The sequence below is a fragment of the Lagopus muta genome, chromosome 1, assembly GCF_023343835.1.
Source record: "Lagopus muta isolate bLagMut1 chromosome 1, bLagMut1 primary, whole genome shotgun sequence".
Taxonomy (NCBI): domain Eukaryota; kingdom Metazoa; phylum Chordata; class Aves; order Galliformes; family Phasianidae; genus Lagopus; species Lagopus muta.
Window position 1 is genome coordinate 80,624,685 of NC_064433.1, and position 15,212 is coordinate 80,639,896.

The 15,212-nt window shown below is 46.8% G+C and overlaps 1 protein-coding gene across 5 annotated transcripts in view; it reads right to left on the reverse strand.

Annotated features, from left to right (window-relative positions):
• Positions 1-15,212, reverse strand: part of LOC125688130 (galactosylgalactosylxylosylprotein 3-beta-glucuronosyltransferase 1-like) — a 70,637-nt gene that overhangs the window by 9,566 nt on the left and 45,859 nt on the right. For 2 of the 5 annotated variants that reach the window (XM_048933750.1, XM_048933753.1), the window contains exon 2: positions 62-206. In XM_048933750.1, coding sequence (XP_048789707.1) covers positions 62-206 — 145 coding nt within the window. Of the gene's footprint in view, positions 1-61; positions 211-14,251; positions 14,354-15,212 lie in introns of all 5 variants that reach the window. The other 3 variants (XM_048933754.1, XM_048933751.1, XM_048933752.1) reach the window with 2 other exon arrangements.

The following is a 15,212-nucleotide window of genomic DNA, read 5'->3' on the forward strand; positions in this document are numbered from 1 at the left end:
AGGCTCACGCCAACAATCGTCACAACCACAAGCACATTGACAGCAGAGCTCTTGCACTTACTTCTCAGCAGGCTGAGGTAGCGGGTGGTTGGGTACTGGTGCCACAAGGTTAGGAGAAGAGCCCATGGCAAGACAATCAGGAGCGTAGTAAGAAGGTTTCGTCTCCTCAGCATGCTGCAGAGAGCTTCCAATACCCAGGCATCTCTCTACCTTTCAGAACAGAGGAAAGAGTAAGAACTCTGAATTATCAGTAATAAAAAAAACAGTAGGAGAGTTAAGTCTACAGGCCAAATAACAACAATCAGTTTGCTTGGAGGGAAGCATGACAAATGTTGGGTTCTGATCCAGCAAATATTCATCTAAGGTTAGGTTCACAAAGAGCCCCATTAAAGTTACAGGCCTAAACCATCATCCAGTTGCCCTGGCCAATTCCTGTGCTACTGAACAGTAGTTATTTATCTGTTTATGTTGCTGTAAAGCACCTCCTGCAACCCCACAATGAACCCACTGTCCTTGACTTAGAGTTCACCTTGCAGAATCTGAGGCCAGAAAGGACTGTCACTTGCTCCCTTCCCAGGGGGAATATTCATTCCTGAGCTTAGAGGTGAGCATTTAATATGCTTGTCCTGTAGGCTTTTTAAAAGCTACATGCAAGACTTGCATTCCTACGTAAGCAAGTGGGCAAAACCAGAAAATGTCAAGATGCCCAGCATCTCCTTCAGACCTGCGGTTCTATTTCGTCCTCCTTATACAGATGCATTGCTACAATCAGTGATGCACATTACTGCATGCTAAGTTTTGCCTCAGTCATTTCACAGTGCTGGTGATGCTTGCTGCAAGTTTAATTATTCCATGTGCCTTTCTACCCCTGGATTGCTATATTTGGCCACTACAGAATTTAGTTTAAATTACAGACTTCAGAATAATTTCTGTCTTAGTATTTCTGTAATGCACATGACTAAGAGATCTGAGGAATTGAAACGGTTAACATTTGTTTTCAAAGCTACTTCTATAAAGTGAGAAAAACTAAAGGGAAATAAAGAGAAATTAAGGACAAAAATATCAGGAATAAGTAACAAGAGGTGGCTTATTTATAGATGGCCTGAGCTACAGTAGCCCTGTGCTTGATTGTTCACTTGATTGTTCACAGTTGTTGAGCACTTTCTGCTCTCACTGTAAGAAGTCAGTCTGCCTGGAAATGAGATCTGTGGCTGCTTGACGTAGGCATGCCTTCAACAAAATACACAACATTAATGATTAGTTTGAAAAATACAGACTGAAGTACTTCTACAAGCTATTTGTTCAGGGACATAACTCAGTGCTGTGTAAAGCCAGGAGGTGATGAGAACCCAGTCCTAGCTCTCCTGTTTGCAAAAGCCTTAACAGCTTGTGTACAGTCATAAGAGCATGAGATCCCAGAGATGATTTCTGGAAGGCCAGCATCAAATGTGCTCACTTAGTGCATATGGTGCCTTCTGTATGACTCTGACACAGCCAGGAAGGAACACTCTCCTCCAACTTCTAGCTTCTGCTTTAGTCTCTCTATCAGTACAAAATCTCCCACACACCAGAAATCAGAGCAGTGTTTCAGAAAGAGGGATCCACTTGTACTGCTGCAAAACAGTGGAAGCACTGAACAGCACAGAGCAAAGTCACGTGTTGTCATCTGGAGACTTTTTGTTTTCTCTCTAAGCTGGTTGCCTGATGTTTGATTGAGATACGCTATTGCTAGATTTTCTTCCTCTCTCCTTCTTGGTAACATCTGTAATCATTTTCCTCTAGGACTCCTTTCTAATGCCAAATACTCCTCCTGGTGGACTTCCTCCCTGTCACAGCGATGTTCACTAAGAGGCTGAAGGGAGTATAAAACCTCCATTTGTCTCCTGCAGAGAGATTTCTTTTGAGAAACAGCAGCCATACACCCTGCGGACTGGAGAGCTACTGTATGGCACAGCCCACCAGGCCCTCTTGCTCTCCTAGGCCAAATGCAGTTCAAGGGAGAAGGGCTATGGCATCATGCTCATACAAAGCAAGGGAAGGAGGTTCAAAAGGGTTGGCTTTAAATTCCAGTTCTGTAGTGGGCTTCCAAGGTGTACTGAGGCCCAGTTATCTAAAACCAAACTCTTTTAAGAGACACATTACATGGAATGCAAAGGAAATTCCTTGCCCTCAATCTAGGCTCAGCCTACGGAAGGACTGCACTTAGAGAACGGTGTGAGAAGAAACACAACTACTGGTGATAATCCTTAATGCTCCTTACTGTGCATTCAGGGAACACTGTGCTGGCTCGTCATCTATTTTCCAGCTATGGAAAGCAGACTGGGGTGCACAAATGTGCCACCAAAGAAATCCAGGCCCTAACAGAGAAGGAGGACTCTGGACTACCTCAGAATGGCAGCAGATGTCTTAGGTCCACCCTGGCTCCTCACTTCCTCCGGGATGCCTACAATTACAGATGGCCCTGCATTAGATCATGCAGCCACTGCTTCTTCCCTTTGATAAAAGGCCTTAATTAAATAGGCACAGTTTCTGTGCAGCTCAGGTCACTCCTGGAGGGAAGAAGAGGAAGCGGCTATGGCAGCTGTGTTACCAAAAAGCACAGAGGAGCGCAGACTCCCTTTCTAATTCTTTCCCCTTCTCCTCACATCCAGCCCCTTTCATGCTTCCCAAATGCTGCAAACAAGCAGAGATGCTGCCTGTGTGTGCAATTCCCCTGGTGCTCTTATTTATTTCTACATGCACCATTCTCTCAATTGCCTTTCTGCAGCATGCAGCGCTGAAGAAGGTAAGCCTCACACAAAGCACCAGGTCCCTTGTGAATCTCACAGGGGAGTCTGACTTTAATCGCGTTTTCAGAAAATCCACCTTGGGATATGATATTTTCTCTTAAAGATCTTATCTCCTCTCCCCTCCTGCTGCCCCCTGCATCCATCATGCTTATGCTCTTTTGTTCCTTTCTATGTTTTTCATCTTCCTTTTTTAAGTCTTTAAGAGTTTTTCTTCTTCCCTGTTTCCAGGACTACAAGAATGCCCTGCCTACTGATACTTAAAAGTAGCCTTTGCCTTCTCTCCGTCCCCACACAAAGATCTTTTGCATTTGTTTGCCCCACAAGGAATATTTCCCTCAAAGTGTCCATTAAAGCATCAGCCCATCCTCTTGAAAACACAGCATCAAAACACAGCCACATGCCAATGCCTCTGGGTAGCTTGTTGATGGCCCCAGTGGGGCTTCTGAAGGTTTACTGCACATATTTTTACCTACGTTTTATAATTAAAAACAAAGTCCCCTAAGTGGCTCAGATTAATTGCATGCCTGGCTGGCAGGCATTACCCTGTGTTTTCTTGGCACAACCAGCTACTTCCCTTCTGCCTTTAAACCCGTTCAGAGCAGATCCCATTAAATGAGGCTCAAGATCACAAGAAAAATCTGTAATCACCTAAACCAATCTCCAGCAATCATCTCGTAATTCCCGGCTTTAAGCTGTAGAGGGCAGGGACTGTCTCTTAATGTGATCACACAGTCCTGCACTGATCCCAACAGGAGCCTTCCGATGTGCCTGCAGTACAAATATTATTGACTGCACTCTTCTCCTCCCTTGCTATTTCCCCTGTCCTGCCTATTCCCCTTTCTTCTCCCTCTTACTTTTTAACTAGTGTCTCCCTCAGCCCTTGTTTGTGTTACACACCTGTAATAACGTTAGCTGGATGTTTGATGGATGCCTTCAATATTCTGCTTGTAGCCTTCTTGAGATGTTTTCCAATTACACATCTCTCTTCTTAATTTCATCCATCAATCTTTCATTCTCCGATAAAAATAAACACATACACACAGAGTACAAAGCTGAGCATGATAGGGACAAAATGTTTCTGGTGCTACTCTTGGCTCCTGCTGTTTTGTCAGATTTCTCAATTCCTGAGACACAACAGCATCCAATCTCTGTTTAAGCCGACGTGCTGATGTAGGTGGAATTAATCTGAAAGGATTGGGGAGAGAGTAAAGAGAGAAGCACATGGAAGAGCCCAGCCCTAGCTCAGATTCCCCAGCCTGGTGTGAAGAGCAAGATCTGGCTGAGGCTGGAAGCATCGCACATGACCGGTGTCTATGTCTGTTAGTATCATACAGAGTTTGGGAACTCTGAGATTTCAGTTCTGCTCCCTGCCTGTCTGATTCTGCATTAGAATTACACCCTTCAAAGAGTTCTCTGCCCAAGAAAGATGATTTCTGCAGCCGCTAGTTCAGAGCAGCCAGTCTGTATGACCCAGGTTTGCAGCCTCTGAATGCTAGAGCTCCAGGGCTATCTGGCTGCACTGTCAGACGCTCTGCACTCTACACTATTTTCCAAAAGAGACAAACTTCACAGCTCCAAGTGTCCGTAGGAACATCCAGCAAACGAGCCTAGAGTCTTTTTTAGGCAAGCACCCAAAGCAAACTAGCTGCAGCTGTTTGCAGCCCTTCCTGCGTATCCCAGGAGGAATGAACGAAAAAGGATGGGGATGTGGGGAGCAGAGAGGGGCAGAACTGGAGCAGAGCTGCCCGCAGGGTACAGATGCCTCTTCATTTCATGAGCCAAAACTGTCAACAGGGTTTTGAGTTTGTTTTGCCTGCATTTTGCTGCCTCTCCCCATCAGCCCCTAGCCACCTTGAGGAAGTCCATGCAGATTTCATGAGTTCCCTAACTCCCGGTGTGGGAGATGTGATGCTGAAGGCAGAGCGGGGAGCTTTCAATTATTAATGAGAGCGACCTCTCTTTAAACAAGGAATGCATAATTCATGGCAGGGCCGGTATTTGTGGTGATCAGCAATGGCTCTGTCTGTGCTTTGCTGAAATCCACAGGAAGCTGCTGTCCCCTCTCCCGCAGTCCCTCGGGTCCATCAGAGCCTTCAGCTGAAACTTCAATAGTGCTTAAAATCGCGACAAGCAAGGATGCTGCACTGGGCAGCCTCCTGCCCGTTACAGATGAGCTCAATAAAGTGTGGGGATGGATCCAGGGAAGCACGGAGATGGGTCAATAGGTTATTGCTCTGGGATAAGAAGGGGTAATTACTGCACAAGCACAGCCACCACAGGACATTTCTCAGCAGTGGGACTCCAGCCCTGAAACAGGTCTGCAGGCACGGCATCGGTGCTGGGCAGAAAGGACAGATCTGAAGGACAGCATCTATGGGCTCACACCAGCAGCATTTCTTGTGGAAACAAGGGGAGAAGGGAGGTTTGGCTTCTGCTCAGGAAATGGTGTTTTCTCCCCTTAACCTTCACTGGAACTGCGTGACTGAAAAGCAAAAAAGAGAAAAAAAACAAAGGAGAGACAAACCCCCCGAGAACTGTGGGTAAGAAACAACACAGGGAAGGATGGCCAGGTCCTTTCCCAAGGCAGGATGACCAAAGCTACCAGCAGCTGTGGGATTTCGAGGCTTGAGCTCGTCTCTCAGCATGCAGGCTCATGCAGGGACAACTTCCCAGGGAAAGTGAGTCACTCCTGGTGAAATAGCAGCCCTTCTCAAGCCCCCACATCTTTCTCAGATGCAGCACAAAGCTTTGTCTTGCCCTTGCCAATTCCAATCCCCTTGCTGTATGGGACTGCTGTTAATTCAGCCCAGAAGCCAGACTCATACTTGAGGAACGTAATGTGTGTCCCCCTTTCCCTCCACTGCCTGCATGAATCCAAATCAAGCATCTCCCTCCTGCCCTGGAGCCATCAGGTCTGCAGACAGTGCAGGGCACAGAGCATTGCCCTTGTCCCTTACCCTAAGGCTTGTCTCTAAGTCAAGAGGTCATGCTTTATATTGGCTTTTGTTCCAAATTTAAGAAAAGCAGAAAGCAATAACAACAAAAAAGAACCACTGGGGAAGATAATTAAATCTGCTGGAGAGGTCCCATGGGAGCCAAGACATTGGAGATAGCTCACTGTTGTCTCCAGGTAGATGAAGGGTATCCAGGCACTATCTGGGCTATCAGCAGGAAAGGAGATAACCCAGTTCTGATATAGACTAGACCTTGAACTTGTCTGCTAAGTTCAGCTATGCAGGGAGCCTTAAAATGCCTAAGAAAGGAGGTCTAAAACAGGTTATTTTTAATCAGCCTGGACCCAAGTGTCCTTCACAACCAACCCATTCAACCCTCAGCTGTCTTCCCCGAGTGTCAGCGAGAGAAATCAACCCAATTCTGATTTCCCTGTGTCTGTACCACTTGTTCCTAAGCAGAACCATAATCCAGGGGTGCCAGAAATACCCAGGGAAAGATTGGCAGCTTGGGCCCAAACAGAAGCAGAAAGACCAGATGTCTCCCGGGGAAGCCAGCTCCTTCCTGAGAGACCTATCTGCATGGAGTTATCCTTTCCTGAAAGGAGCTCGTGTATTTACACTGAGACTTCTCTCCCCTGCTGCCAAGCACTGGCAGAACCAAGCTCTTTTTTAGACACTGATGACCGGCATAGAAAAACAATTTCCAATGTATTGGCATCATTTATACCAATACCTACATTATTAAAAAAAAAAAAAAAAAAAAAAGTGGAAAAAAAAGAAAAGAAAAAAGCTTTCTTTTCCAATGAGGCAAAATAATTCTAGGGGAGTAAAACCAGTAGTGAATTGTTTGAAAGTGTGCATTTCATCCAGAGCTTTCCCTACTGCGTTAACAACTGATGCCTGTTCGGCAGGAGTGGGAGCTGTCATTTTACAGGTTTCTTACAAAAGCAGAAAGGAAAAACCCATGGTGTTTGCTTTCAGAGCTTTTTCAAAGATGGAAAGGAATTATTTTTTTCAGAGAAAAGGGCATATTTGAAAGATAATTACATTTCACAGGTGTTTGTTTGGAGAGAAAAAAAAAAATCGCCTTAATCACAAGCTCCTTGTAAGGAGAGGAGGCCCAAAGGCCAGCACAATTCCTCTGGTAGCAGCCAGGATGCAGACGGGCTTTGATCTTAGCTGTGTGTCAATACAACATCAAACGTGGACCTCCAGAGGAACGCACAATCACTAATGCATGCTCTCAATTGATTTAGACAGCTTGTTTTCCCCCTCTGCTTTCAAAGGTAACGTCCAAATGCTCTTCCCAGCCGGACTTCCCAGCTGCTCCTAGGTAGGGCAAAGGAAACCAGAGGAGAAGCTGCTCTGGCTGAAGTTGTACTGCAAATGAGTGGAACAGGCTTTGTGCCACTTAAAACATGCTGGAGATGTCTGCTGTCTTCCTCAAACTGGTTGGAATACTGACATTTTCATGAGAAAGGAAGTGCCGAGTTGGGCTGAAGACTGGGGTTTCTTTCCCTTTCCCTTGCAGCCTTCTTTTCTCCAAGCTGAACAAGCCCAGCTCCCTCCCCTACAAAGACAGGCTGAGGGAGCTGGGCTTGTTCAGCCTGGAGAAAAGAAAGCTGCAGGGTGACCTCATTGCAGCCTTTCAGTACCTAAAGGGAGCCTACAAACAGGAGGGGAATCAACTCTTTGAAAGGGTAGATAACAGCAGGACAAGGGGAAATGGTTTTAAGTTGAGGGAGGGAAGATTTAGGTTGGATGTCAGGAGGAAGTTCCTTACAGAGAGAGTGGTGAGGTGCTGGAACAGGCTGCCCAGAGACGTTGTGGATGCCCCGTCCCTGGAGGTGTTCAAGGCCAGGTTGGATGGGGCCTGGGCAGCCTGGTCTAGTATTAAATGGAGGCCCCGCCTGTGGCAGGGGGTTTGGAGATTCATGATCCTTCAGGTCCCTTCCAACCCGAGCCATTCTGCGTGATTCTGTGATTCATTTTAATGCTTGCATGTGTGCACCCTGAAGAATCAGCAGCTTTCCTTTGTGCTTAGAAACAACTGCAGGCAGATGATGTGCGCAATGCACCTGCAGCAATCCCCTTGTTTTTATTTGGGATTGCTGGCTGGATTACACAACCAATGAAATCATCATGAAAACAGTGTGCTGCTGTGCTGGTCACCCTGTAGATCATAGAATCATAATCACACAATGGCTTGGGTTGGAAGGGACCTTAAAGCCACTTCAGTTCCGACTCCCTGCCATGATCAGGGCTGCCACCCACCAGAGCAAGCTGTCCAGGGCCCCATCCAGCTTGGTGCTGAATGCTTCCAGGGATAGGGCATCTACAACCTCTCTGGGCAATCTGTTCCAGTGCCTCACCACCCTTTGAGTAAAGGATTTCTTCCTAACATCTAATCTGAATCTCCCTTCTTTTAGCTTAAAACCACTCCCCTTTGCCCCATCGCCATCAGACTATGTACAAAGTCAGTCTCTTTCCCATTTGTAAGCTCCCTTCAAGTACTGGAAGGCTTCAATGAGGTCTCCCCTGAGCATTCTCCAAGCTAAACAAGCCCTGTTCTCTCAACCATTCCTCATAGGAGGGGTGCTCCAGCCCTCTGATCACCTTTGTGACCCTCCTCTGTACCCACTCCAACAGCTCCACATCTTTCTTACGCTGGGGCCCCAGACCTAGATGCAGTACACAAAATGGAGACTCATGAGAGCAGAGTAGAGAGGGACAATCCATTCCTTCTCCCTGCTGACCACCCTTCTTTTGTTGCAACACAAGATACAGTTAGCCTGCCCGGCCAGTGCTGGCTCACATCAAGCCTCTTGTCCACCAGAACCCCAAGTCTCTTCCCACAGGATAATACGGAACGGATGCGAACCAGCACTTTTGCATTACCACCAGAACATGTGAGCACTGCTGAAATTAGGGGTGGAACAAGAAGAACAGGGCTTTGGTCTTCTTGATGGACATTTCTGCTGTTGCGGCTCTCTGAGCCACGTGAAATATTCCAGCTCCATAACTAGCGGAGATGGCCCAAAATGCTAATTTTGGTATTTTCCTCCGAATAAATCTTCAACAGTCATTAGATCTGCCACTTGCTGTGTGGTATCCAAGTGTTGTGCCAATGCTTTTAAAAACAAATGGAGAATGAAGAAATAAAGTAGCACCTAGAGAATTCTTTTGCAATAGATATACGTTATGGTCCACTGCTTGTTTTGTACTTTAAATGTCATAGCTGATCTGTACAGCTTGGGTTCGATTAAAAGAAAGACCAGGATGAAAAATCGAGAGAAAATTGCAGTGTTTGTCCTCTACCTTTTGTGGGTGAAAAAAAAAAGGAGGAAAGGGAATGAAGGGAAGAAGTGGCACAAAGGTGATGGCTGGCATCCTGCTGAGGTGTTCTGCTGTCCTTCACTGTCTTCACAGGGGGGCTATTGCCACAGGTCCATAATTGAGTGCCAGGACATATGAGATCAAGGGATCCATATATGATTGATACTTTCTACTATGGTGAATGCCAGCGGAGCAGTCAGGACAACAGTCAAAATATCTAAATTATGCACCAGCTGCCAGAAAGTCACCTCATGTCTTGATGTAAAGAAGTTTTTCTTTGTGCAAAGCAGCTATGCACGCTGATGAGCAGATGGAGCTGAATAACAGCAAAAGCTGAATACCCCATCTGACAGAAATCCAATCCTTCCAGAAAAAAACAAAAAGGTGCAGGTTTTGGTTTATGTTTTCCCATGTTGTGCATCAATGAAACGAAAGAGATTAGTCGGTTGGGAAGGCAAAGAAGGCTACTAGGGAACTGAGGAGTGACAGTCTCACAGCACAAGAGACAAACTCTGCTCTCTCTTAGAGCACATAGAGCTTGCACTCTCTTTGTGTTGTGTTCCGCGCTGACAAGTGAAAGCAACCTGGTTTGGAGGTGATGTCAGCATGTGCTATCTACAAACCTTCTCTTGGGAGGGAGGTCAGCCTATGCTATGAGTACCTCTGAGTTTATCTGTGTACCTGTATGCTTCAGGCCTGGATGCAATGAGGGGATAGCACCACCCTCTGAGATGGTAAGTTGTTTGCTCTTCCTGTCCCTTCAGCTTGGTGCTCGATCTTTGCACAAATACCAGCAAGAAAACACTAGGAAGAGCCTCTCCTCAGCTCTTACATCTCTACACTTGGAAGCTGGTGAAACACCCTCCTTCCCAGCTCCCTTCCACATGGGGTACCAGCTGGCCTTGGGCAGAAAATCTGAGGAGCAGATACTTCTGGCCAGCAGGGAGAGGTGAACTTGGCATTCTTGGAGCCCTTCTTGGAGCTCACTTCAAAGGCAGATCAGGCTGCCCTGAAACATCAGGCCAGATAAAAAGCAGCCTTTCACTGATAGAAGTGGGCTGCTGCTGTACGTCTCAGAGGTGGAGTCGAATCTCTCTGTGGGTGAATCTGCCTCTCTTTGTGCTGGAGGAGGAACTGCCCTCTAGTTATCTAAAAGCTTGCTGAGCATCGGGTCAGTGAGCAGGCTCCCTGTGGAGAGCTGTGCTGCTAGCTATGGCACTGCACCACCAGAAACTGGATCTCCAGAAGCTCAGGAATGGCTTGAAACAGGGGTGGCAACTGTCTTTGCTGGACTATACACTTATGCTCCCAGAGCATATTTCTGGTTGCTTTTCACAATTGCCTTCCTCAACTGGATTTGACTGGAGAACAGTCTTTTCTTCCTGCAGTGAAGAGACTTCGCTCCACTTTACTAACTCTCTCCCCACAGAGGGATGCTGGGTGTTACCCAAACTGAGCCAACCCAAGAAACTGGCTTCCTGGTTCTGCTGCTGTAACTAATTTCTAGGCCAAGTGTGTTTGTCATCTGATGCTTAGGTCAGGACCCATGCTGGGCTCAGGAGAGAACTAGCTAGTATCAGATTTTAGCTGTTTGCTAAGTGGTGTGCACAAGGGATTACAAAAGAGCAGAAATCACATCTAGAAACTATTCTGCACCAGGGCTTAACAGCTACAGGGCTTGGTTTGGCTCGTAGAGAGATACAATCCCAGTGTGTCTTGGCTTGCTGGGCTGTGAACAAAACTTGCTGATGGCAGCTTATCTAATGCTGAGTGGGATGTCTCCTGAGTAGACATCAGCAGGAGGGTTACGGGGGTCCTCTGCAGCATTCCCAGAAGAGGCTTTTGATGGGATGCTACCCTTGTCTAGTAGGGTAACATTGCAACTGGGAATGCAGCTGGGGAGACTGGTTCTCACATGTGAGCAGTAAGGAATTTGTTATCGAAATGGGGGACAAGAGAAGAGAGTGCCACCCCCTTGGGCTTTTTGAGGTCTACTTTTAGAAGCAACTTTTAATTACCTTTTCCCAAAGAATCCTTGGGGGTAGCCTATATTCACCCGTAGAAGTCTTCTCAGTGCAGAGGTCAGCAGTGATGAGCAGATTTTAATGAAGCAACCTTAATGAAGCCCTGTGCCTTCTCTTGTAATGGGTCTGTTGATGCGTATCAAGTAATAAGAGATTTGCTGTGTTTTCCTTAATGGTCCAGGAATTCTATTCTAACATAAAAGCTAGAAATGTCACTTTTGCTGTAAAGAGAGCTCCTGCTACAAGGAGCAGGCACACGTGCCTGGAGGAGGAAGAAAACTTGCTGTGGGCCCTGGAACAGGAGGATTTGCCAACTTGCCTTTGATGCTGCCCGGGCCCATGATCCAGCTTGGCTAGGCTTGTGTTTGACTTCAGCAGATGCTGTTTATGGGCTCTGTAGAGGTGCACTGGGATAATCAGGATTTGTTTTCTGTTTGCTTGCTAATTTGAGACCCTGCTGTGAGATTTGGATGTTTCTGAGGATTCTATATTAGCCTTAATGATTAAAAAATTATTTCAATGCTTAGTGAAGAAGATGCATGATCTATCATTGCAGCCGCTTAGCAACAGGACTCATTAGGACATGTATTAGTGCAGAAAGATAGCCTTGCCCCCATGTCCTCTTGGAATGACTATCCGCTCATCTAAACAAGATGAAGGTCTTTGCTGGCCTCCTCCGAGGCCAGAGGATAAAGCACTCAACTGTGAAACAAGATTTCTCAGTTCTTTGTGCAGCATCTTCAGCTATGTGCATGTATGTGGTTCTGGGCAAATCATTTCACCTTCTTCGGTGCCTCAGTTTCCCCACAGGTAAGATAAGCACAACAACATTTAAGTACATTGGAATAAACGACTCTCAAGTGCCAAAGGTCATTACAAACAGAGCAAAGCGGAAACAAAACAAAGCAAAACAAACAAAACAAACACAAAACAAAACCCCTTGCAGTGAATGAAAGGTGTTTAAGCCCTTAGGGCTGCAGCTTATACTGACCACACAGTATGTGTAGTGCTCCTTCCTGACGCATAATGTGGTTAGCTAATTGCAGAGAGAACAAAGATGTTCTCCTAGCCTCTCAACACCTGACAGTAGCCATGTAGAGGTGTTAAAATCTTGTTATCTGGCTCCAAAAAGAAAACAATTTTAGTGATAGTCCCTTATCACCTTTTACAGCATGCTTTCAAGGCTTGCAAAGCCTGGCAAGTTTTTTTTTCTGGTCAAATTTTCAAGGAGCAAAGAGGGTCAGGGGCTGTAAGCTCACAGGAACACTGGTAAAAGTTCTCTTTCAGAGGAGTATTTGGTGCTTTTTATCTCCAGTCTTTCATTGATACTGTGAGGCAGCACCACGCTCCTTATGAGGAGGGAGAAGTGGGTATAAAAGGAGTCACTTTGGTCCAAGGTGTAAGAGCTGAGTTGCTCTTGGGCTTGCGGTTGGGTCACTGAACTTCATACCTGACAGCAAGCAAGAGGCACGGTCAGAGCATTAGAGCCCTCTCTCAGAAGATTGCCTAGTTTGCTTTTTTGTGTGTGTGATCCTGCTTTAAAGTTGCAGGAATGTGGCAGCACAGCACTGGCGCTCTGATTTGTTAATTCCATCTCATCCCACCAGCCCATAAAACAAAAGCATCTGTGTTTGTTCACGAAGAGCACATGAAGGGCCTCATTCATGTCTGAGGTGGAGAGGGAAGCTGGCAGATCGAGGCAAGTCATCGGTGCCTCCTTCCTTTTCACCTTTGTGTGGGTTTGGGCTGGGAGAAGGGTGCTGGGAGGTGGAAGGCAGCAGGAGGGAGAAAGTGAAGGTCATCCTCACGGTCTCCATGGGCTGCTTGGCTGGGCAAAATGGTGACAGGAGGGGCCCAAGTAGCGCGCAAAGCCTCTCAGTGAGGCCTGCATCCCCACAGTGCAAGGAGGACTAGGCAGTTGGATCCATTGCTGCCACTTGGGCTTAGCCAGCATTAGAGGCAGCCTTCACACAGGCTCACCCTCATGAACAGCATTGCTGCTGTTGTGGTCACAGCTGGGCCTTTAGGGAGCCAAGTAGTCACTCCTGCAGGGAGCCCAGCACTGCTGCCTAATGCACGCTACAGATATAAGCAGAGAACAATACTCTACATACAACAGCCGTAGGAGAAATAGTCCCTTACCACTTTTTACAGCATGCTTTCAGTATGAGGAAGGATCAGCGTGAGACAAATATTAACTATCCTACTCTATGGGGCATTGAGGGGCAGAGGAACCAGCAACCTCTGCTCGTGATGGGCCAGGATAGGCTGTGCCACTCCAAGTGAGAGGTGCCAGGGGAGATCTGTCCTGCAGGGAGCACCTTGCTTAGACCACTTTTCTACCCCTGCCCTTATAGACAGCATCTTCTGGAGTCAGGCTGCAGCACTGCACTGAGAGCATTCCTGCAGGGCATGCAGGGTCTGCAAGCTGCTGCCTGCTTCTTGGCTTTTCCTCCAAGCCCTCCCACACCAGGATTTCCTGGGAGCAATCCTGCTTTGCTAGCAAAACGTGGTTCCCATGCGCCTTGTACTCCCACACGCAAACCCATCGTGAACTTGCAGAAAGAAACAACGCTATTGCCCTACTGCCATGTAACCAGAGCAGAGACTGTTTGAGTGCTAACCCCATCCAAGTAATCCCAGTGCTCTGCTTGGCAAGACGCAGGCTGAATAGGGAATAAATGCCCACGTTTTCGTTGCCAAGGGGTAACATCCAAAGAACAGGACAACACAGTTTTCTTTTGTAATGCAGCATTACTCATAAACTGGCACTGCACAAAGTTGCCAGGCTGCTGGCAGCCTCTTAAAAGCAACAGCAGCAGCAGGGGAAGCGGCAGCGTGAGCACCGCTGGACCAGCTTACATCTCATCAGAACTTAACCTGAACCCGCTCCAGCTGATGAAAAACAAACCTACTGAGAGCTAAGTGTCAACATACAGGCAGGAAAACACATATTTTTTGCTTCTGCATAGAAATGAAAATAGGAAATGCTCTGGTAATCTTCACTCAAGCATGTCCATCTCCTCTCGTCCTTTGTCTCTCATTGATCAGTGTTGTCTGTTTCAGAAGGCACAAGAAATCCTATGCCAGACAACTGTAAGAGGTTGAAGCCTGAAGATTTAGATCTATTTCAGATGGACTGTCCTACCCGATAATGAATGATCTATTATCCATCAAAACGTCTCTTCCTGAATCCCATACCCAGCATCTGCAGCACTTTGCAGCAGCGAGTTCCGTATGTCACTATGCACTGCAAGGGAAAACATATTTACCACCAAAATGTTACCTTTTGCATTTTCCTGACTGCAATCCAGTTCCTCCAATAAAAAAAAAAAAAAAGTAATGTAGAAAAGACACATTCTTCCTGTTTGACAGAAACAACTGCTTTGTTTTTCACCCCAGCATCCCTCCTCATTTTCCTCCCTGAGCTAACTGGCCCCATCTTGAGGCATATCTCCGTGCACATAAGGCACTTGCAGGAATACGTGCCCAGAGCAGAGACAAATGGCAAGCAAAAGCTAGGGCTACGAATCCCAGCTCTGTGTCACAGCCCTCGGAAATCATCCCTCATAGGTAAACTTAGTTCACATTTTATAAACTTGAGGAATTTGCACAGTGCACTGCTTTTATCTCAGGGAGAAGGCTTTCAGCCCCCCGTGCTGCATGGTGGAGGAAGCCAGCAAGGCGGCCGATTGAACGCATAGGAACACAGACAAAGCAGATAAATGTGAGCTCTTAAGGGAAGACTTCTGGGAGCACTAATGTCACTTGAGAGGGAGCTGGAAGAGACTTCTCAGTGCTCTTAATTACGAGCCTGCACAGCTTAAAGCAGCGTGAAAGGATAAAGGAGCGAGTTCTTTATGAAGTCACCGACCACAGGTTGGAGAGCAATTTGGAGGCACATCGCAGCCTGGAGGGATGGGTTGGGACTGAGAAGAGGGTGATGTTAGCCAGAGGTCTCCTCTGCATGCCATATTTCATATTCTGTTACACCAGCAGCAGGTTTTAAACCGCAGTCCCGTTAGGCTGAGCTCTGCTTCTCAGAGAGGCAGCTGCTCCAATCCAATCTAACCTGGAGCTGTCTTGGCTCTGATGCTATCAGGTTGCTG